The 22598-nt window shown below is 43.3% G+C and overlaps 1 protein-coding gene across 3 annotated transcripts in view; it reads right to left on the reverse strand.

The window, feature by feature from the left end:
- The window catches only part of eif4g1a (eukaryotic translation initiation factor 4 gamma, 1a), a 44565-nt gene that overhangs the window by 13122 nt on the left and 8845 nt on the right, over positions 1-22598 (reverse strand). Inside the window, exons 5-13 of one of the 3 annotated variants that reach the window (XM_054756736.1) lie at positions 19146-19166; positions 18747-18926; positions 15636-15735; positions 12403-12513; positions 9852-10003; positions 9558-9650; positions 9283-9355; positions 8325-9197; positions 8153-8241 (exon numbers count right to left, since the gene is read on the reverse strand). In XM_054756736.1, coding sequence (XP_054612711.1) covers positions 8153-8241; positions 8325-9197; positions 9283-9355; positions 9558-9650; positions 9852-10003; positions 12403-12513; positions 15636-15735; positions 18747-18926; positions 19146-19166 — 1692 coding nt within the window. Of the gene's footprint in view, positions 1-8152; positions 8242-8324; positions 9198-9282; positions 9356-9557; positions 9651-9812; positions 10004-12402; positions 12514-15635; positions 15736-18746; positions 18927-19145; positions 19167-22598 lie in introns of all 3 variants that reach the window. The other 2 variants (XM_054756727.1, XM_054756746.1) reach the window with 2 other exon arrangements.

Genomic DNA, 22598 nt, shown 5'->3' on the forward strand with positions numbered 1-22598 from the left:
ACATAGTACAATTCACAATTTTGCATGTCCAAAAAGGAGGAGGAAGAATCAAGGCTTATTTAATCCTACCCCTCATCAGTTTCACATCAGTTGCAATACATTTATTCACCTCTTGTTCTTCCAAGTGTACTTTGTAGGTCTACATGACAATGTAATGCAATCATAGCCAAGGTTTTTGCTTACTAAAGAGGAAGCTAGAGGCTTAATAATAACTGATAGAATATATCCACGACCCACAGAACAAAGCTGTGCTAGTAATGTCTTACGCTTGTTTTTTTTTTTATCAGAAATATTTTTATTGAATTTTGACAAAGTAAAAAACAAATGCACACAATGTTTGCTGGTAGTTTAGGCAGAGAACGAGAGTGTGAGAAAAAACAAAAACAAAAACAGCAAAATAACAAACAAAAAACCCCAACACAAAAACACCCACAACGTAAGCCACACACAGCCCAAAAAGACAGAGGTCCGAGTTTGGGAGGACAACCAAATGCAAAACAACCAAAGCAAATACATAAGTGAGTTAAACAACGGATGACAGCAAATAGGCCAGAGCGGGAAAGCTATTGGGGAACTTAGGTAAATTTAAAGTTGTGGAAATATACTAAGAAAGGTCCCCAGACATTTTGGAATTTTTCTTTGGCATTACAAATTGAGTAGTGAATTTTCTCCAAATTTAGACAGGACATGACATCTCTCAGCCACTGAGCGTGGGTGGGCGGAGCGCCATCCTTCCACCTTAACAGAATTGCCCGTCTGGCCAAGAGGGAGGCAAAGGACAAACTTCGTTGTCGTGTGGGGGTCAAACGCAAGTCGGGTTCACCTGTGGTGCCAAACAGTGCTATTAAAGGGTTGGGTTGCAAGGGTAAATTGCTAATTACAGAAAGTGTCTGAAAGACTTCCCTCCAATACTTCTCCAGACTAGGACAAGACCAGAACATGTGAATAAGTGTGGCATCCTCCCTCTTACACTTGTCACAACAGGGATCCACCTCTGGATATATACGGGCTAGTTTGGATTTTGACATATGAGTCCTGTGTACAACTTTAAATTGTAGCAAGCTATGGCGGGCACAAATAGAGGTTGAATTGATCATTTTAAAGATTGTATGCCACATGTCACCTGTCAAAGACATATTTAGGTCTTGCTCCCATGCTGTTTTGATGTTAATCAGAGAGGTCTGTCTTATGTCCAACAGTTTAACATAAACAGTAGAAATTAACCCCTTACGTGATGGTTGCAAGTCCAGAAGTGCATCAACAATGTTCGTACCAGGAATCTCAGGGAAATTTGGTAATCGACTGTAAACATAGTGCCTAACCTGGAAGTACCGAAAGAGATGGGACTTTGGAAGATTATATTGTTCCATTAATTGCTGGAATGACATGAACGTATTATCGATAAACAGGTCTCGGAGACACAATATGCCTTGTCTACGCCACTCCCGGAACCCCAGATCCAGCAAGGAAGGTTGGAAAAGATGATTGTCTGAAATGGGGCTAAAAAGGCAGAGATCTTCAAAACCAAAATGTCTCCTAAACTGGGCCCACACCCTCAACGTATGCCAGACCACCGGATTATCAATACGTTTGCTTGACGGAAAAGGGAGTGCAGATCCAAGTAACGCTGGAATAGAAACATTTTTAGCCACATTCAACTCCATCTCCACCCATATAGGCCGGTCTGGACGGTACTGATAGTATGACCAGAATATGACCCATCGAATATTGGCTGCCCAATAATAACAGCGAAAATTAGGCAACGCCATCCCTCCCTCTAGCTTAGGTTTTTGAAGATGGATTTTATTCAACCTAGAACGCTTGCCCTTCCAAATATAGGAAGATATGATCGAGTCCAAAGTATCAAAAAAAGACTTTGGGATGAAGATTGGGATGGATTGGGAAGAATGGTCATTTTAATGGAGTTGATTCGACCGGCCAAAGTAGTGGAAAGTGGCGACCACTGCGTCAGACACTGCCTCGTGTGGTTTAATAGACTCAAAAAATTTTCTTTGAAAAGACTCTTATGTTTTTTTGTAACTGTGATGCCCAAATAAGTAAATTTATTTTCCACAATCTTAAAAGGAAACGATGCGTACACTGATGCCGGCGCCCCCTCATTGACAGGTAAAATTTCAGATTTATTCAGATTAAGTTTATATCCTGAGAACTGACCAAAATCCTTCAGAAGCAGTAGCAAAGCAGGTAAAGATCTGTCTGGATGTGAAATGAAGCTTAATAAGTCATCTGCATATAGCGCCACCTTGTGCTGTACTCCATTCCTCCAAATGCCAGATATGTTGTCACACGCTTGTTTTTAATATTTTACTTTTTACAGCTTTAGTTCATCAGGAAGTGACGGGAAGTGACAGTGGGCGACCCGAGCAGGAGAGCTAGGCTCAGTGCTAGCTGTGAGTTTCGAGAGAGTTGGGAAGTGTGTTTATGTTGGCGTGGATGTAAAGTCCTGCAGAGTTCTCCGCTGTTAATAAAGCCATTAAAGTGCATCGGTGACGTGAGTCTCTCCTTCCCCACAACAAGCGGTATTACAGTATTGACACACATTGTGCACATTGTCTCACACCAGGAAATAAATGGTGTCACTTGTTACAGGCATTGGCTGGACAGCTATGTAGTGGGGCTTGTTTAACCTTTGCCTTGTGGGCAAGCAGGAAGGAGAGACGATGCTGAGAGATGTGTGTGTGTTCTGAGCTGCTGTCTGGTGGCCGCGTTCAAGAAATAAAGTTGGCAGAAGCAACAGGAGTAGTTTCCTTCTTTGCTTCGGAGCTGAATAACACTGACAAGTTAACAGACTAGTAGCGAACGGAAAAGAAGACGGCTTTTTTGTGTCGAATACAGAAGATGAGGACTTTGATGGATTTGTGGATGAGGATTGATGAAAAATAACGTGAGTACATTCTAAAATACTTCAATTAAGTACAACCCAACTCAGTTTTGCTCCCACTGCCACATGCATGCTAGCATATGTTTTTTTTTTTATTGTAGCGTCGCTGGGAGCACGTCCTGTTCCCAGCCTACTTTGCGGTAACGTTTTGGTGCAAATGCTCTTAAAGTTACATGTTTGACCAGGAAATAGCAAGCTCAAAAGAAGACGGCTTTTTTTATGTGGAACAACTGACAGTTTGTGTGGATTTTGTGAATGATTGTGACTGAGCTAGGATTCAGTAATTTAAGTCTACACACGACGGCTTCATTGATTAAAAAACGAAACTTTTTCGTGCATGAAGCTTCTACTTGAGTTGGTAATTTGGCCGCTATATGCAGTCAGATATTGACCAAGGGAGACAAAATTGAAAAAAAAAAAAAAATATATATATATATACACACACACACACACACTGTATATATATATATATATATATATATACATACACGCACACATACATACACACATATACTGTATATATATATACACACATATACAGACCCTTTCCAAAAAATTAGAATGTCATGGAAAAGTTGTTTAATTTCCATAATTCCATTCAAAAAGTTAAACTTTCATAGATTATAGATTCAGGGCCCACAATTTAAACGATTTCAAGTGTTTACAGTATTTGTTTATTTTTATGTAATTTGGGCTCCCAGCTCATAAAACCCATGAAAACAGGAATTCAAAAAATTTGAATACTGTGAAGAAATCACCATTTACTTCTCAGTTTTTGCAGGAAAAAAAAGAAAGAAATTACGATCACATCAAATCAATCAAAATATGGTACTTTCAAAACAATATGTCAATCTTCAATACTTGGGATTGGGAATCCCTTTGCCTTAATCACTGCCTCGATGCCACGTGGCATTGAAGCAATCAGCCTGTGGCATTGCCTGGGAGTTATGGAAGCCCAGATTTGCTTGATGCTTGCTGTCAGCTCTTCTTTGTTGTTGGGTCTGGTGCCCCTCATTTTCCTCTTAATACCCCATAGATTCTCAATGGGGTTTAGGTCCGGTGAGTTGGCTGGCCAGTCAAGCACTGTGATGACATGGGCATCAAACCAGGTTTTGGTGCTTCAAAGCGGTATGGGCAGGGGCCAGGTCCTGCTGGAAGATGAAATTTGCATTTCCATACAGATCCTCAGCAGAAGGAATCATGAAGTCCTCTAAAACATTCTGGTAGACTGTTGCGGTGACCTTGGATTTAAGAAAGCAGAGTTTACCAACACCTGCACCGGACATTGCACCCCAAATCATGACGGACTGTGGATATTTCACACTGGACCTCAGGCAGCTTGGGTTCTGTTCCTCACCCGTCTTCCTCCAAACCTTGGACCTTGATTCCCAAATGAAAGGCACACTTTACTTTCATCGGAAAAGAGGACCTTGGACCACTGGCCAACAGTCCAGTCCTTCTTCTCCTTGGCCCAGTGGAGACGCTTCCTACATTGGCTCAGGTTCAGAAGTGGCTTGACCCGAGGAACCCCACAGTTGTAGCCCATCTCCCGGATGCGTCTGAATGTGGTGGTTTTTGAAGCTGTGACTCCCGCCTCATTCCACTCTTTCTGGATCTCTGCCAGATTCTTGAATCTCCCCTGTTTGATAATCCGCTGAAGCCCACGGTCATCTCTTTTGCTAGTGCATCTTCTCCTACCACATTTTGCCCTTCCTCTAGACTTTCCATTGATATGCTTGGACACAGCACTCTGTGAACAACCAGCCTCCTTAGCTATGAACTTTTGTGGCTTACCCATCCTATGGAGGGTATCAATGATGGTCTTCTAGCCAGTTGCCATGTCTGCAGTCTTCCCCATATTGAACCCAACTGAGACAATTGAACCAAACTGAAGCAATTTAATGACACCTGGGGAAGCCTGTGCAGGTGATTTGACTTTAGTAGATGATTAGTGTGTGACACTCAGTTTAAAACATTCATGCCCTGCAAAATTTGGGCTGATTTCTTCACAGTATTCTAATTTTTTGAATTCCTGTTTTCGTGGGTTTAATGAGCTGGAAGCCCAAATTATGTAAAAATAAACAAATACATACTTGAAATCATTTAAATTGTGGGCCCCGAATCTATAATCTATGAAAGTTTAACTTTTTGAATGGAATTATGGATATTAAACAACTTTTCCATGACATTCAAATTTTTTGGAAAGGGTCTATATATATACACACACATATATACACACACACACACATATACATACACACACACGCATATACATACTGTACATATATATATACACATACATACATACACACACACACACACACACACACACATTTACATACACACATACACATATAGATACATATACAAACACACGCACGCACACGCACGCAAACACGTGTGGCCGGCTTGGCACTTGCATATGTATGCAACCGATCTTCTGTTGACGTTACTTTTATTATCGAGAGAATGAAAAAAGCCTGTAAAATGTGTAGTCAATTGATGGCAGCTTGTCCTCGGCTGAGCTTATCTTCAGTATGCCACCGTCTTTGATTGCTCATGTTTCAATTTCATTCAATTTTGTTTACACATTTGCCTGGGCAGCAGTTAGCTCGCTCGTTTTTGTCCCTTGGGCGACCTACAAGTGGCTATCCCATTCATGCTAACTTTGTTTTATTAAGTGTCACTTAATCTTGCTCTCTTGTCATCATAATACAGTACTTATGGCATGTCTTCAAAACACTAATTGTGCGTCTAAGTTCAACAGAAACACGTAGTGTGTCCAGCTTTAGGCTAGTGTCTCCAACAGGTAGCTTGTATACTAGCAGTAGCTCACCAGCTGATGAGTAGTTCACCAAAGAATATTTGCTTCACGTCATATTTTTATAAGTGTTCTTTTCAAACAGGACACCTGCCTTTAAGGACAAATGAGCACACTCAGTGGAGATGTACTTTGTACATAAACTACAATTAAATGTTGGCAGTCACATAAAATGGCTCACCTCTCCTTTCTTTTTGTCAAAGTAGATTTAATAACGCTGCAAGTTGGATACACACCTGAGCCATCATAACCCTGGACTCAATTTATACTCTTCACACAGGACACATTTCTATAACATATTTGTTATTTTGGTCATTGTGTTATTTTGAACAAAAAATATATTATTGAGTAATTCATTTCCCATGTATTGTTACTGTAAAACAGACAAATTAAATTGAGGTTTGTATCAAATAGTACAAAATGTACTTTTGTACTAGTCACATAGTACTAATAAATAGGTCAGGTAACAAAAGGAGGCTGGACATTTTAGACTCACATTAAGTGCTCTCAGCAACAGTTTTGCAATGCTCTCTGTTCATGTTCTGCTGGTTGCTGAAAAAAGTTAAATAAGTTAATAAATAAGTCATAAAAATGTATATTAGTCATAATTTAAAAACATTGGAGAAGCAGCAGCGGCACGACACAGCATGGGGTAGTCCCATGCAGCCCACCACAGAAAATCCTAGGGGAAACCCTGAGTTTTTTTGGATGGAATGTCTGAATTTCTCAATGGATTGTTTAATGATAAAGTTTTATCAATGTTACTATGAATTTCTTAGAGGGGTATTTTCAACCAGTATATAAATATCAAACCATTCATATACGAATACAAATGTTATGAAGTATCTTTTTACAGGAGTACACTTTCACAAAAGATGTTTACTTTTGAAAAGTACTATATTTTGCTGCATTAGTGTTGGTATAAGCTATTTTGTATAACACCCTTATTTCCATAACACAAATAAACAGAATATAGCGCATAGCGCTCTGATTTTGAAGGCCAGAAGTGTGTTGTGTGAGTTGAGAAGGTTCCTTGGCTGTTGCTAACAGCGACGGACTATGCAAATGATAAACTTGCCTAGCCATAGCTCCAGTCCTTTATTTACACCAAACTTACATCAGCATCCTGAAACCCTTGGTTACATTGGCATGCAACGGACGTCATTTATTGTTTGACTTCTCTGACTCTGATTGTGCTGTTATTCCTTCACCATGAATGTGTGAACATTAACCATTAGGGATGAGCCGGACACTTGTTATAAACGAGTATCTGTTAAAGATAATGCATTTTTGCCTAATACGAGCATGAAACGAGTACATGTCGTCATTATCCGTAATCTTGATGCAAGAAAATCCTAATTATGTATGCTCTCTTCACACTCTGTGATTGGCCAGTCACACACAGCGACTGCCCCTACCGAGACAGAGGTGGGCAGGCTGGAGCCACAGAGGAGTTGAACAGTGCCTCATTCACATACACAGTGCAATTGGCTAGTTGAAAACGGCTCATGTGGTGTTGCCCACTGCCTCCAGTTTATTAGCTTTTCCTCAGCTTGCCTCCATTTCGTTTTTTTTAATCTAAAGTTACTCTGTAAACTTGTTTTGTAAAGTACGCGGTGCATTTGACAAGACATCGCTGTGCAGACTTGGGTTGCGTCAGTCACTTTGGCAACTCAATTGGGGTAGCAGGATCGCTTTTTTTCCTCGAAATGTACTTTTGTCTTATTCCATGAAGTCATCATAAAACAGGCTGCTACCTAAAATATAAGAATTTTGTTCATTTTCAGTTGGCAGTACACAGACAGTGGTAACAGTAACCTGCATTGAACGATCCCGGGAGATTCAGAATGTTAGTCCTGGTTCCCATCGATGCCTGAGACTCGATGCCCAACCCTACCTACAATGCAGAAGTACTTCCACGCGGATGACATGGCTTTGTTTACTTTCTGGCTTGCTGCAAAAACAAAGCACTTTATGACATAGGATGGGCGATCTCCGCATTATCTATCTTCCCCATTAATTAAAAAAGCCAAAATCGGCCTGATCCCTGGATCAAAACATCTCTAGCTGAAACTATTAAAATCGCGTTAAGAACTGTCTAACGTATTATTAACAAGTGAAAGGACAGTGGGGAAACTGAGCAGTGTTCTGAACCTCCAGTCATTAAAAAATAGATCTTGGCAAAAATTAATGCAACTCTGGACAGAAATAAATCTTGTGACATTGCAGAATCTTGTGAAAACGATGCCACAGCAAATTCTGTAATCAAAGCTAAATGCAGGGAAACAAAATATTAGCATGTGGGTTTTTTTTTGGCATGGCAGTGTATTATTGAAAAGCCCAAAACTGCTGACACCTGCAACGCCTCTGTGCGTAGCTGTGCAGCTCACAATCTTTTGTTCTTCTCCCACCTCCCTGGTGACACAAACCTCTGTGAAGGCATCCAGGAGGTCTCCAATGGCCTCCTTTTTGTTGATTTCCTTCATGTTCCTCCTCTTCTTTGGCACAGATGTAGCAGCTTCATGAAAGGAACATGTGTTGTCAAAGTGGGACAATGCTTGAGGCAATCATACATTTATAGGACTTCATACTCAACCCTACCTTGCATAGTAGATTCCTCTGTAAGACAGGTAACAGAGGCAGGAGGGACATCCTCACTTTTTGCAGCCTTCCCCTCATCCTTATTTTCCACCACCTCTTCCTCTTCCTTTTCTACTGGCACTGCTGTTTTAGCCGGAGGTGTGGATTCCTGAGATTGAGACGCGTCTGGTTTAGCGTCTGAGAAGGTCATATCCTCACCAAGTTCCTCAACATCCTGAGGAAGGCCATTAGAGAGTGGAGGATCTGCTGGTTCTGCTGGTGTGGGTTCAGGTTTAGGTTCTGGTTCAGGAGCAGCAATCTGGGTCAGTGTTGCAGCAGGCTCCTGCACCAAGACTGGAGGCTGAGCTGCTTCAGTTGTGATCTTGGTAGGCATTTCCTCTACTACAATTTCAACAGGAGCTACTACTTCTTCTACTGTTGTTGCTGCTGCTGCGCCTTCAGCAGCAGGATCTAATATAGCACACTCTGTCTGCTCTTCCTCTTCTTCCACTTCCTTCATTTCCTCAAGTTTTTGCTTCTCTGGTGCCTTTTCACATGAAGCAGGGGCAACCTGCGGTTCCTCCTCTGGTGTGGTCGAAGGTGACGGGCAGACGGGGGCGTCTACTCTGTCACCAACATTAGTGTCGACTTTATCAACTTTCATTGCAGAGGTGGATGTGTCAGCGGGAGAAAGGAAAGTGGGAGATGGCCGCTCCTCCACCAATTGGGTTGGCGCCTCAGAAGCCAGGTTCGGGGCTGCAGAAAGTGTGTCTGATTCCATGGCCGGGACATTCTGGCCATCGACATCCTTTTTGGCCTCAAACACAGGCTCAGGGGTTGCTGTGGCAGGAGGAGGCAGTGTTTCAACGCTGGCCAGATGCTCTGCGTTATCATCTAGAAACAATTGAAAAAATATAATAAGAAATGAGTGAGAGCACCCATCTGGCATTACTTGTTATTCAAAAGAAAATTCACCTACCTTGCTTTGTGATTGGTGTAACAGGCTGAAGAACTTCACCGTTAGTCTGTGCTGAACCAGAATCTGTGATGGCCTACAATCACACATTAAGTTATCTTTGAGGTAGTGAAAAATGTACAAAATTCACACAGCTCTTTTGTCAGTAAAGATTCACAAGTAGTTCATGTGCCTTTATCTTTCATTTAAATTAATTCATATTTCCCTGAAAAACTACACAGATATTTCAAAAGTTATCACTTATCCACATTGCTAAAAAGCTATGGTTTGGATCTTACCTGTGGGGGAGTTGGTGTTGAGGTGGACCTTCCACCTGACATGATCTCGTCCGTGATATCTCGTCCGCCCTGGTTGGGGTCTCGTATTGTGATCTAGGAAAATAATTCTTATCAATTCAATGAACAGTAAGTAAACATCCTGATCTATAGCAAACTACCATAGTAAATTACTTCTGTCTTTATGAGGTAAAAGAGAAGGTTCTATATTGAACAAACAATACACTATTGTTTTTCTCTCTTCATTGAGTTAGTGACCTCAGACAAGAGGTCCGCTGCCCTGTTGTGACACACTACCGGTTTACGTTCCCTCTTTGGTGGGCCTTGTGGTTGTGCTGGTGGTTGCTGCGGAGGGGGGGGTTGTTGCTGATGCTGGGCAGGGTTGATCATGACCGGTGCAGGCTGGACAGATTGGGAGTACTGTGGCTGAGCCGGGTAGTAAGCTCCTGCTGCAAACATTTTTAAAAAATGGTTAAAACAACAAACCAAGTTCTTTTGTGTGTTTTTCAAAAGCCTGAAAAAAAAGCATTACTATGGTTGTCACTATAAACCTTTGCTCACTGAAAGAAACAAAGCTTTAGTGATTTTCCAAATTCCTATAGCACCAAAACATTAGGATCCCATGACCTTGTTCAGTCAATGCATCTAAAACATGAGCAACTACATGAAACATCCTAAATATATACATACCCAAGAAACCAACTAAAACGTCAGTGCACATAATACACAGTATTATGGTGTGGGGGGAAAAGTGTTTTGCTCCCTTACTGATTTTTTTTTTTTTTTTGCATATTTGTCACAGATCAAAAAAATGTACATATTAGTCAATGACAACACAACTGAACAAAAAATCCAAACAATCCAAACCTAGATGGCCCTGTGTGGAAAAAGTGCCCCTAAACCTAAATAATACCTAAAACTGTTTTGGCCACCCTTTGCAGAAACAACTACAATGAAGCGTTTGCAATAACTTGCAAAGAGTCTCTTACAGCTGTGGAGGAATTTTGACCCACTCATCTTTGCTGAATTTTTGTAATTCAGCCACATTGGAGGGTTTTCCAGCATGAAGTGGCTTTTAAAGGTCATGCCACAGCATCTCAATAGGATTCAGGTCAGGACTTTGACGAGGCCACTCCAAAGTCTTCATTTTGTTTTTCTTCAGCCATTCAGAGTTGAACTTTCTGGTGTGTTTTGGATCATTGTCCTGCTGCAGAAGCCAAGTCAATTTCAGCTTGGGGGCATGAACAGATGGCCTGACATTCTCCTTCAGGATGTTTTGATAGACAGCAGAATTTATGGTTCCATTTATCACAGCAAGTCTTTCAGGTCCTGAAGCAGCAAAAAAGCCCCAAACCATCACAATACCACCACCATATTTTACTGTTGGTATGATGTTCTTTTTTTGAAATACTGTGTTACTTTAACGCCAGATATAATGTGACACAGACCTTCCAAAAAGTTAAACTTTCAGTTCAGAGTCAGAGTATTTTCCCAAAGGTCTTGGGGATCATCGAGATGTTTTCTGACAAAATTGAGATGAGCCTTAATGTTATTTTTGTTCAGAAGTCGTTTTCGTCTTGAAACTCAGCCATGCAGGCCATTTTCTTTTTTTTTGCCCAGGATCTTTCTAATGGTGGAGTCATGAACACTGAACTTAACTGAGGCAAGTGAGGCACGCAGTTCTTTGGATGTTGTGGGCTCTTTTGTGACCTCTTGGATGAGTCGTCGCTGCGCTCTTAGGGTAATTTTGGTTGGCCGGCCACTCCTAGGAAGGTTCAACGCTGTTCCATGTTTACTCCATTTGTGGATAATGGCTCTCACTGTGGTTCACTGGAGTCCCAAAGCTTCAGAAATGGCTTTATAACCCTTTCCAAACTGATAGTTCTCAATCTCAGTTATGTTTTACCAGGGCCATGTAGGTTGCATTTTTTTCTCCCTTAATAAAAAGTTTCTTTTAAAAACTGCATTTTGCGTTCAGTTGTGTTATCATTGACTAATATTTAAATTTGTTTGATGATCTGAAACATTTAAGTGTGACAAACATGCAAAAAATAAGGAATCAGGAAGGGGGCAAACACTTTTTCACACCACTGTAGTTTAATACGTCTGATTTGTGTTGTGCTCGCTATACCCTACCAGTCCTGCAGAATTGGACTGAATGTGTATCCACTGGTCGTAATTGATTAGGTTATTTAGTCTAAAAGCAAGAGTGTGACATCAGTTATGACACAGGCCTTGTGAACAAACCATTCAGCTATCGTCTGGCCTTCATAGTCTGGAATGTAGCGCTATTCGACATTTTGATGAAACCATATTTACTCAAACTGTGGCTCAACTTGACCTTTAGTTGTGCCAATGTTTGAACTTGTTGCACGGGTGTCAGACGAAGCTGAAGTATATTTTGTTTGTTGTGTGTTTTCTTAAGTGATGGGTTTTTTCCCCCAACTGAAAAAAGAATAAAGCTATATTGCTCTAACAGCTATAAACCAGCGTGCTAACCCAATCAGGGTATAATGGACTGTATTTGTCACAGTATGAACCACAGCCAAACTGTACAGCATGTTAGATAAGAGCCTATAGTGAAAGGTACCCAGTGGTACCACACTTTCCGATGGGAAAGACGGTGGCATCTATTTTTTCAAGTGGACGATGCTATTACTATTAAAGCGAATGCCACTATTTGAGGGTAGATGGTGTAAATAAGCAATTGTCTAATTATACTTTAACAACAAAATGCTTTGTGAACTGTGGCAGCACACATGCATGTCATTAACAGTGAAGCAGAACAACATCATCAGAGACAGAGGCGCCATTGAAGCTGGCCAAGACAAGCACGCACACTACTCACCGGGGTAGCGCTGGGAGGTGAGAGGAGCACCGTGGAGAGAGAGACGGCCGTTCTCTCGCCCGCCGCCTCTCCCCCCACCACCCCGCCTCTCCCTCGCAGCAAGAGAGGGCTCTGAATCAACGCGGCAAAGGAGGGAGGAGGAGGGAGTGAGGGATTGGAGAGGGAGGAAGGAAGGAAAGAGGACAGGAAGAGAGATGCAGAATGAGTTATTGAGAGGATACAGAGGAAGCAGGGTGTTAAATGGGTCCCATGAAATGAACTGTTGTTCTTATACAGCAGTCATGGCTGTCTTAAAAAAAAAAATTTCCTCCAGTAAGATTGCAATGATGTTCACGATTGCCGTTTATAACCAAAACAGGGCCAGCCCTGCTCGTGCCAATAAAAAATATTTTTAAAAAATCATACAAAACGTAACTTTTGTGCGGTACGGCCTAAAATCCATATTATGATATATCCATCCATCCATCCATCGCCGCTTATCCGAGATTGGGTCGCGGGGGCAGCAGCCTAAGCAGGGAGGCCCAGATTTTCCTCTCCCCGGCCACTTTGTCCAGCTCCTCCCGGCGGATCCCGAGGCATTCCCAGGCCAGTTGGGAAACATAGTCTCTCCAACGTGTCCTGGGTCTTCCCCGATGCCTTCTACTGGTCGGACTTGGCCCTGAACACCTCCCCAGGGAGGCGTCCAGGAGGCATCCTGACCAGATGCCCAAGCCACCTCATCTGGCTCCTCTCAATGCGGAGGAGTAGCGGTTCTACTCCGAGTCTCTCCCGGATGACAGTGCTTCTCACCTTATCTCTAAGGGAGAGCCCAGCCACCCTACGGAGAAAACTAATTTCGGCCGCTTGTACCCGCAATCTTGTCCTTTCAGTCACTACCCTAAGCTCATGACCATAGGTGAGGGTAGGAACATATGTAGATCGACCAGTAAATTGAGGGCTTGGCCTTTCAGCTTAGCTCTCTCTTCACCACAACAGACCGATGTAGACGCCGCACAAATTTGTTTGTCGATCTCGCGTTCCATCCTTCCCTCACTCGTGAACAAGACCCCAAGGTACATGAACTCCTCCACTTGGGGCAGGATCTAATCCCCAACCCGGAGATGGCATTCCACCCTTTTCCGGGCGAGATTCATGGTCTCGGACTTGGAGGTGCTGATTCTCATCCCGGCCGCTTCACACGCGACTGCGAACCGATCCAGTGAAAGTTAAAGTTCACGGCTCGATGAAGCCAGCAGGACCACATTATCTGCAAAAAATTCTGTCCATAAAAATAATGAACAGAATTGGTGACAAAAGGCAGCCCTGGTGGAGTCCAACCCTCACTGGAAACCGGTCCGACTTATTGCCGGCAATGCGAACCAAACTCTGACACCGGTCATACAGGGAACAAACAGCCTGAATTTGCTGTTCCGATACCCCATACTCCCGGAGTACTCCCCACAGAATTCCTCACAGGAACATGGTCGAACGCCTTCTCAAAGTCCACAAAACACATGTAGAATGGTTGGGCAAACTCCCATGCACCCTCAAGGACCCTGCTGAGAGTGTAGAGATGGTCCACAGTTCCACGAACAGGACGAAACCACACTGCTCCTCCTGAATCCGAGGATCCTCCTCTCCAGAACCCCTGAATAGACCTTACCAGGGAGGCTGAGGAGTGTGATTCAATGATAGTTGGAACACGCCTTCTTAAAAAGGGGGACCACCACCCCGGTCTGCCCATTCAGAGGTACTGTCACCGATGTCCACACGATGCTGCAGAGTCGTGTCAACCAAAACATGCCTACAGCAACCATAGCCTTAAGGAACTCCGAGCGGATCTCATCCACACCCGGCCCTGCCACCGAGGAGCTTTTTGACAACCTCAGCAACTTCAGCCCCAGAGATAAGAGCCCACCGTGGAGTCCCCAGGCTCTGCTTCCTCATAGGAAGACAAGTCGGTGGGATTGAGGAGGTCTTCAAAGTGTTCTTTCCACCGATCCAGAGACCCCTGTCAGAAGGAGTTTCAACTCCCGCCTCCGAGAAAGCTTCGACCATGTTCCGAGGGAGGTGACAGACATTGAGTCTGAATGAGCCATGTTCCATAAGGTCATGCTCCTTATGGCCATGTGGCCATAAAATGGTCGGTGCCTGTCGTGGCGGTAATCCCAGAACCCGTTGGTGGACACCAGTGGTGAGGGATGCCGTCAAGATGAAGGAGTCCTATCAGGCCTTTTTGGCTCATGGGACTCCGGAAGCAGCTGACAGGTATCGGCAGGCCAAGCGGTCTGCGGCTCTGGCAGTCGCCGAGGCAAAAACTTGGGGACATGGGAGGAGTTCGGCGAAGCCATGGGACAACGACTTCCGGACGGCTTTAAAGACATTCTGGACCACCATTCGGCATCTCAGGACGGGGAAGCAGTGTACAGTCAACACCGTGTATGGTGTGGATGGTGTGCTGCTGATCTCGACTCGGGAATAAAAGATGTATATCACAAATATTCTTTGGCATATAAATTATAATATAACCATTTCACACCTGTTTGCTAATGGTGAAGTTTCTCTGTGAAGTTGTTTGTATTATTCTCTCTCTCGTTAATCTACATCGTCATTTCCTGTTCATAGCTGGTTACTCTCTGCTGTGATAAGGCTGCAGCTAGACTTTGGTTAAAAGTGCACTAAGCACTTATTCTTTTGTTTTTGCTACTTTACATTCAAACTAGCTTAGCAGTCAGCATGGCTTCTCTGTCTTAGCTTATTTATTCCTCGACCTTTTAGTGAAGATTCTTGCAAAAAGTGTAGTTTATTTGCCGCCATTGAGACGAGGATTATTAACTGAGGCTTAGGAGGATCATAATAGGGTGATAAAATTTTAATTTCTATCATAGACCAAATTTATACAGGTTATATTGTATATCGTTTCTATCACCCATTCCTAGCGTATAAACACCTGATAGCAGAACTGATCTGTGGTCTCAAAGCCATTTCATGGTACCTGTGAGGCAGCGTCAGCTGAGACTACAGATAGAAAGAACACAGGCCAGAGCAGAATAAAGCCACACCACATGCACCAGTGTTCTGACCTCAAAAGACACTGAACACACCAACCAGCCATTCAATATCTAAATACACCAGCCCTATGGGCAATGAGGTGGGTAAATGGACACAGACTAATATTTGATGCTTTCCTTAAATATGGATATGAATTAGTGAGGATGAAAGAGAATCTCTTCCAACGAGGTCAAGTCTCTTACCATAGCCAGGGTATTCAGCAGGGCTCGTTCCTGCGTAGAAGCCTGCAGTACCACTGGTCACAGGATACTGCTGAGTAGGTGGCATGTAGGGGGCCCGGTACTGCACAAACAACAACAACAAAAAAACAGAACAATTACATTTCCGAGGGCTTCTGGTACATGAAGGAGCATGTGCCATTTGGTTTGGCTCAGTACACATTTTTCAGTGTTTTCAAACTACTTTTCAGCAACCATTCATTGGGGTACTGGTCTCAAGACACATTGCTGTTCAGTGATTTGTCAACAGAGAATAGGGCACTTCTGTAGTACAATGGAATGAAAGAGCAGAACGTTGAATATACAACTTCTGTCGTATGTATGTATCGCCTGTAATTCACTGGTGAATAACATGCTGTCACACAACGCACATAGCTGACATAGGTATTGCCCTGCCACATAACTACAAGCTTGATCAGGGCTTACTGGTCAGGACGGAATTTCCCCGGATCACTTTGGTGCTGGTCCAGATTTAGTTCTGAGCTGCAGTTGAACCAGTGTCGGCTGTGAACTGACTACACCAGTTTCACTTCTATTGTCCTGGGGAGTCGTGTCATTATGTCACAGAGGTTATGCCTCCGTTTGGGAAATAACAAAAGGCAGCCACGCAAGTAATTCATGTTTATTTTGTCAAATGTCGGGATGAAAAACAATGACTTTTCTAAAGCAGAGTTTAAACTACAGCTTGTATATTGAAGACTGCTACTCTTCTGTACGAACCTCACTCACGAGTCCATGAGTACCAGGCAGGTCTTTGACAGGGGGCCAGTCATGAGCTACAAGAAAACTCACGACATGCTTGTCAGACCATCGGAAATCGCAGGAGGTCATTAATCAATATAACAGTCTGACTGACAATTTCATTTTAGATAGAAGGCTGAAATCATCACACAGCAACTTAACACTCAAAGCATACATAAGAAATAAAGACAAGTACGGATACGAGTTTAAAATAAAACAACTATTTTAACTTCATCCCCATAATGCATTTTGTCCGAGCAGAGCAGTTCATTGGCCAATGGCTGCCATGCTGAGCTTATGAGCTCCCTATTGTGGCCTGGCAGCCAGCTTTAGGTTTAGAGGGCAATCACTTTTTCACACAGGGCCATGTAGGTTTGGATTTTTTTCTCCCTTAATAAGAAAAAGTTTCATTTAAAAACTGCATTTTGTGTTCAGTTGCGTGGTGATTAACTAATACAAAAATTTGTTTGATGATCTGAAACATTTAAATGCGACAAACAGGAAAGGGGCAAACACTTTTTCCACACCACTGTATTTCCTAATATCAGAAATATTTCATTCATCTCAAAAACACAAATTATCCAGTGACCTAAAGAATCGTTTTTAGTAGCCAATACTTTCCCAGGAAAGTTGTTCAGGAGTATGGCGACCCCTGTCATTTGAGCCATGACTAAAATATATTTTGTCCCGCCCACCCACTGGTTTGACAAAAATGTTTCATCTGTGCTGTTTCTATGAGTTTCCTGAAGAAGATTGTGCCTTTTCATTTTTTAAGAACAAGAATATTGCTTTTCTTTTTGTAGTCTCTGAGAGTGATAGAGCAGAGGAGTTAAGAGTTGAAAAAAACACATGAAAGGAACTAAAATAAGATGGACCTGTAAAAGGTGGTAGGAAACTTAGGTGTGAACATTAAATGTAAACGAGGCCACCTGTAAAGCTGCTGACAGCTGCCGGGCGACCAGAAGAAGCTCATGAGCTCAGCATGGCAGCCATTGTCCAATGAACTGCTCTGCTCGGACGAAATGCATGATGGGGATGAAGTTCAAAACAGTAGCTTTATTTTAAACTTGTATTGGTACTTGTGTTGTATATTTCTTTGGTATACTCTGAGTGTTAAGTTGCTGTGTGATGACTTTAGCCTTCTATCTGAGATTAAACCGGAAGTCAGACTGTTATATTGAGTAATGGCCTCCTGCGATTTCCAATGGGTTGACAAGCTCGTCATGGGTTTTCTCATAGTTCATGATTGGCTCCTGTCAAAGAGCTGCCTGCTTCTCACAGACTCGTGCGCACCACAATGTCTTTTTTATGACGTGGACATGTGCGGCTTATAGTCTGGTGTGGCTTATATATGTACAAATCAGTTTTCCTCTCTAAATTTGGTGTGTGCTTAAACACCGGTGTGTCTACACAAACATTTAGGGAAATCTCTGACAGACCTGTGTTGCTGCATGTTTGGTCGCTGCTTTTTGGTAACGTTTAAGAACAAATACAGTAGTCTTACGTGGCATTTATTATTTAATTGAATACTACACACAATAATAGCTTTAAGTAAGGGTGTCACGAGACGAGATTCTAAACGTGATTGGGTCTACGAGAATGAGACGAGACAAGATTAACTTTACATTTACGAAAAGTACAATGCAAAAATAAAAAAATGGCAATACTGTATATTGCAATTTACTAATATGTCTACTATGTTACACTCTTCTGCACTCTGTGTGCATGGTATCCACCCACCGAGACAAAGAGACTGTATGACTGACAAAAGGATCACTCTGTTCATACCGTTCTATGGAACAAACGCACAAAGGTGCTGGAACCAATGCACACTTCCTGCCTGTTGAGGGGGCGGGAGATGAGAAAAACAGACATGCATGCATACAGCAAGATTATCAAGTTCGTTTATTGTGGGATTCATTTATTTATTTATCGTCCCAGGCCTAGTGCCCACGAGACAGTTTTTTTTCCTGGAATGAGAAATCTTGTCACATTTTGATCTTGCGAGATCTTGTGACTCCCCTAGCTGTAAGTATTATTTTAAATTGATTGGCTAGTAGTTTTGGAAAATTCTGACGGAACATTAGGACATTTAACAACAAAAATTAATCGCTCACGCTGATCTCCCTTTTGTTATTTCCTGATCAGGGGCACAACCCAGGTGACACAGTGACATGGCTCCCCGGAACAATGGAATGTGAAACTGGCATCAAGCCAGTTTAAGGCCAACACTGTTTCAACTCTCTGAACTAAATCTGCATCAGCACCAAAGTTCACTACGGTGGATAAGTGGTAACAGTAGAAAAAGGTTATTGGTGGCTAATGTGAACCAACCTGTCCTTGGGGGATGAAGTACCCTTGAGGGGATCCAGGGAAAGAGAGCTGCTGCTGGGAAATCATCATCATCTGGGAGCCTGGCTGATAGACATGAGTGGGTCCTACAGTTCGAGGGCCACTACTTGTTTGGACCCTTGGTGCACTTGTGGCCATAGCTGGACGGTTTGGATAGTATCCCTACAGACATTGGAAAAGTCAAAGATTAACAAACTACTTGCCTTAATTGTGAGAAAGGTATGACTGTCTTCAGTCATGCATGCATACGCATAAGCGCGCACGCACCTATCCCCAGCAGAATGGTATACATCACAACAAATTTTATTGTACATCACACATTTAGAGTGTACTGAAGTTCATGGCTTCCTGCACAGGTTGCAAGAAGAGAAATGCAGTTACCTGTAGCGCTCGGTATCCACCCTTCAGCCGCACAACACACAAGCAGAAAGCAAGAAAGGTAGTGAGATTAAGGTTAAAATGAGACAGCGAGAAAGAGACCTGCTCAACATCAAGGAGGAAGACAACGAGTAAAAGCCCAACGATGACATCTACTCATGCAAGTCCTTGCTGATTGCTGGAGTAGAGCCCGATTGATTTTTCGGCGGGCCAATTAATCAGGCCGATTGACATATCACGGACTCATCAATATTGGTGAATATCTAACTGATAAATAAATTTGTTTTTGCTGGGTGGAGATTCTGTCGCTCCATTCCTATGTGTCTCTCTGTGCTGCTCCGTGCCAGTGTACCTGGCCCCGCCCCCCTCACCCACAGACAGACCACCGAGCAGCTGCAGGAGACTGGAGAAACAGAACATTCTACTTTTTCACGCAAGTTTAGAGAGCGTATTAATAGTGTTTTAACATTGTGTAAGTTGCATCTCTGTGAGATAAACAAAGATAGATGCAACTGCCAATCCACATGTCCACCATTACCTAAGACAATTATACAGCGTTTTAAAGTGAAATAAAGATAGTCAAACTTGGCTAAAGCGGCCACTAGAGGGAGACTGCAAAAGTGGCCGCTATAGACAGGTGGCCTCTATAGACAGGTTGGCGTCCAGTTTGAATGTTGACCAGTAGAGGAAAAAAAAGGGAAAAAGGGGGGATTTTTTTATGTTGACCAGTAGAGGGCACTGTGGGACTGCGCATAAAAGTTGTACAGCACTACTAGGCTTGTTATTATCCACGACCCACAGAACAAAGCTGTGCTAGTAATGTCTTACGCTTGTTTTTAATATGTTACTTTCTATACGGCAGAGTGTCATTACAGCTTTAGTTCATCAGGATGTGACGGGAAGTGACGGCGGGCGTCCCGAGCAGGAGAGCTAGGCTCAGTGTTAGCTGTGAGTTTCGAGAGAGTTGGGAAGTGTGTTTATGTTGGCGTGGATGTAAAGTCCTGCAGTGTTCTCCGCTGTAAAATAAAGCGATTAAAGTGCATCGGCGACGTGAGTCTCTCCTTCCCCACAACAAGCGGCATTACAGTATTGACCAGTGCACATTGTCTCACACCAGGAAATAAACGGTGTCACTTGTTACAGGCATTGCCTGGACAGCTATGTAGTGGGGCTTGTTTAACCTTTGGCTTGTGGGCAAGCAGGAAGGAGACACGAGACGTGTGTGTGTGTGTGTGTGTGTGTGTGTGTGTGTGTGTTCTGAGCTGCTCTCTGGTGGCCGCGTTCAATAAATAAAGTTGGCAGAAGCAACAGAAGAAGTTTCCTTCTTTGCTGGAGTCAGGTCACCCTTCCTACGGTTCGGAGCTGAATAACACTGACAAGTTAAGCGAATGGCAAAGAAGACGGCTTTTTTTGTGTCGAATACAGAAGATGAGGACTTGGATGGATTTGTGGATGAGGATTGATCAAAAATAACGTGAGTACATTCTAAAATACTTGAATTAAGTACAACCGAACTCAGTTTTGCTCCCGCTACTTTTTAAAAACATATGCTAGCATGGTTTTAGCGTGCAGGCAGTATTGTATTGTAGCGTCGCTGGGAGCACGTCCTGTTCCCAGCCCACTTTGCGGTAATGTTTTGGTGCAAATGCTCTTAAAGTTACATGTTTGACCAGGAAATAGCAAGCTCAAAAGAAGACGGCTTTTTTATGTGGAACAACTGACAGTTTGTGTGGATCTTGTGAATGACTGTGACTGAGCTAAGACTCAGTAATTAAAGTCTACACACAATGGCTTCATTGATTGAAAAACAAAACTTTTTCGTGAATGAAGCTTCTACTTGAGTTGGTAATTTGGCCGCTATATGCAGTCAGATATTGACCAAGGGAGACAAAATTGGTGGCCGCGTTCGACAGGTGACTGCTATACACAGGGTCTATAACATGTAAATTTGCTGCGGGGGATTTTTCACTGGCTCACAATATATACAATATATATAAAATATACACACACACACACACAGTCAAACCTGTCTTAGCGGCCACTATATACTGTATATACTGCTCAAAAAAATTAAAGGAACACTTCGAAAACACATCAGATCTAAACTGGGGGAAAAATAATCTTGAATATCTTTCCTGATAATAAGTGGGTGATGTATTAGTAACAAAATGATGCCACATAATTTGATAGAAATGAAAATGATCACCCTATAGAGGGGGGAAATCAAAGACACCCCAAAAATGAAAGTGAAAAAATGATGCAGCACACTGGTCCATTTAGCTAAAATGTCATTGTAGCAACTCAAAATGATTCTCAGTAGTTTGTGTGGCCCCCACATGCTTGTACGCATGCCTGACAACGTCGGGGCATGCTCCTAATGTCACTACGGGTGGTGTCCGTAGTGTCCTGGGAGATCTCCTCCCAGATCTGGACCAGGGCATCACTGTGGTACCTGGACGCATGGAGGAGATTCCAGGAGACAGGGAGTTACTCCAGGAGAGCTGGACAGGGCCGTAGAAGGTCCTTCAACCCTCAGCAGGATCGGTATCTGCTCCTTTGTGCAAGGAGGAACAGGATGCGCACTGCCAGAGCCCTACAAAATGACCTCCAGCAGGCCACTGGTGTGAATGTTTCTGACCAAACAATCAGAAACAGGCTCCATGAGGGTGGCCTGAGGGCCCGACATCCTGTAGTGGGCCCTGTGCTCACTGCCCAGCACTGTAGAGCTTGATTGGCATTTGCCATAGACCACCAGAATTGGCAACTACACCACTGGTGCCCTGTGCTCTTCACTGATGAGAGCAAGTTCAATCTGAGCACATGCGACACACGTGAAAGGGTCTGGAGATGCCGTGGAGAACGTTATGCTGCCTGCAACATCACTCAGCATGACCGGTTTGGTGGTGGGTCAGTGATGGTCTGGGGAGGCATATCCCTGGAAGGACGCACAGACCTCTACAGGTTAGAAAATGGCACCCTGACTGCTATTAGGTATTGGGATGAAATTCTTGGACCCACTGTCAGAACCTACGCTGGTGCAGTGGGACCTGGGTTCCTCCTGGTCCACGACAATGCCCGACCTCATGTGGCTAGTGTATGCAGGTAGTTCCTGTAGGATGAAGGAATTGATACCATTGACTGGCCCCCATGTTCACCTGACCTAAACCCAATAGAACACCTCTGGGACATTATGTTTAGGTCCATCCGGCGCCGCCAGGTTGCTCCTCAGACTGTCCAGGAGCTCATCGATGCCCTGGTCCAGATCTGGGAGGAGATCCCCCAGGACACCATCCGTAGTCTCATTAGGATCATGCCCTGACGTTGTCAGGCATGCGTACAAGCACGTGGGGGCCACACAAACTACTGGGAATCATTTTGAGTTGCTACAATGACATTTTAGTCAAATGGACCAGTGTGCTGCATCATTTTTTCACTTTCATTTTTGGGGTGTCTTTG

Source organism: Dunckerocampus dactyliophorus, chromosome 2 (genome assembly GCF_027744805.1).
Source record: "Dunckerocampus dactyliophorus isolate RoL2022-P2 chromosome 2, RoL_Ddac_1.1, whole genome shotgun sequence".
Lineage (NCBI taxonomy): Eukaryota > Metazoa > Chordata > Actinopteri > Syngnathiformes > Syngnathidae > Dunckerocampus > Dunckerocampus dactyliophorus.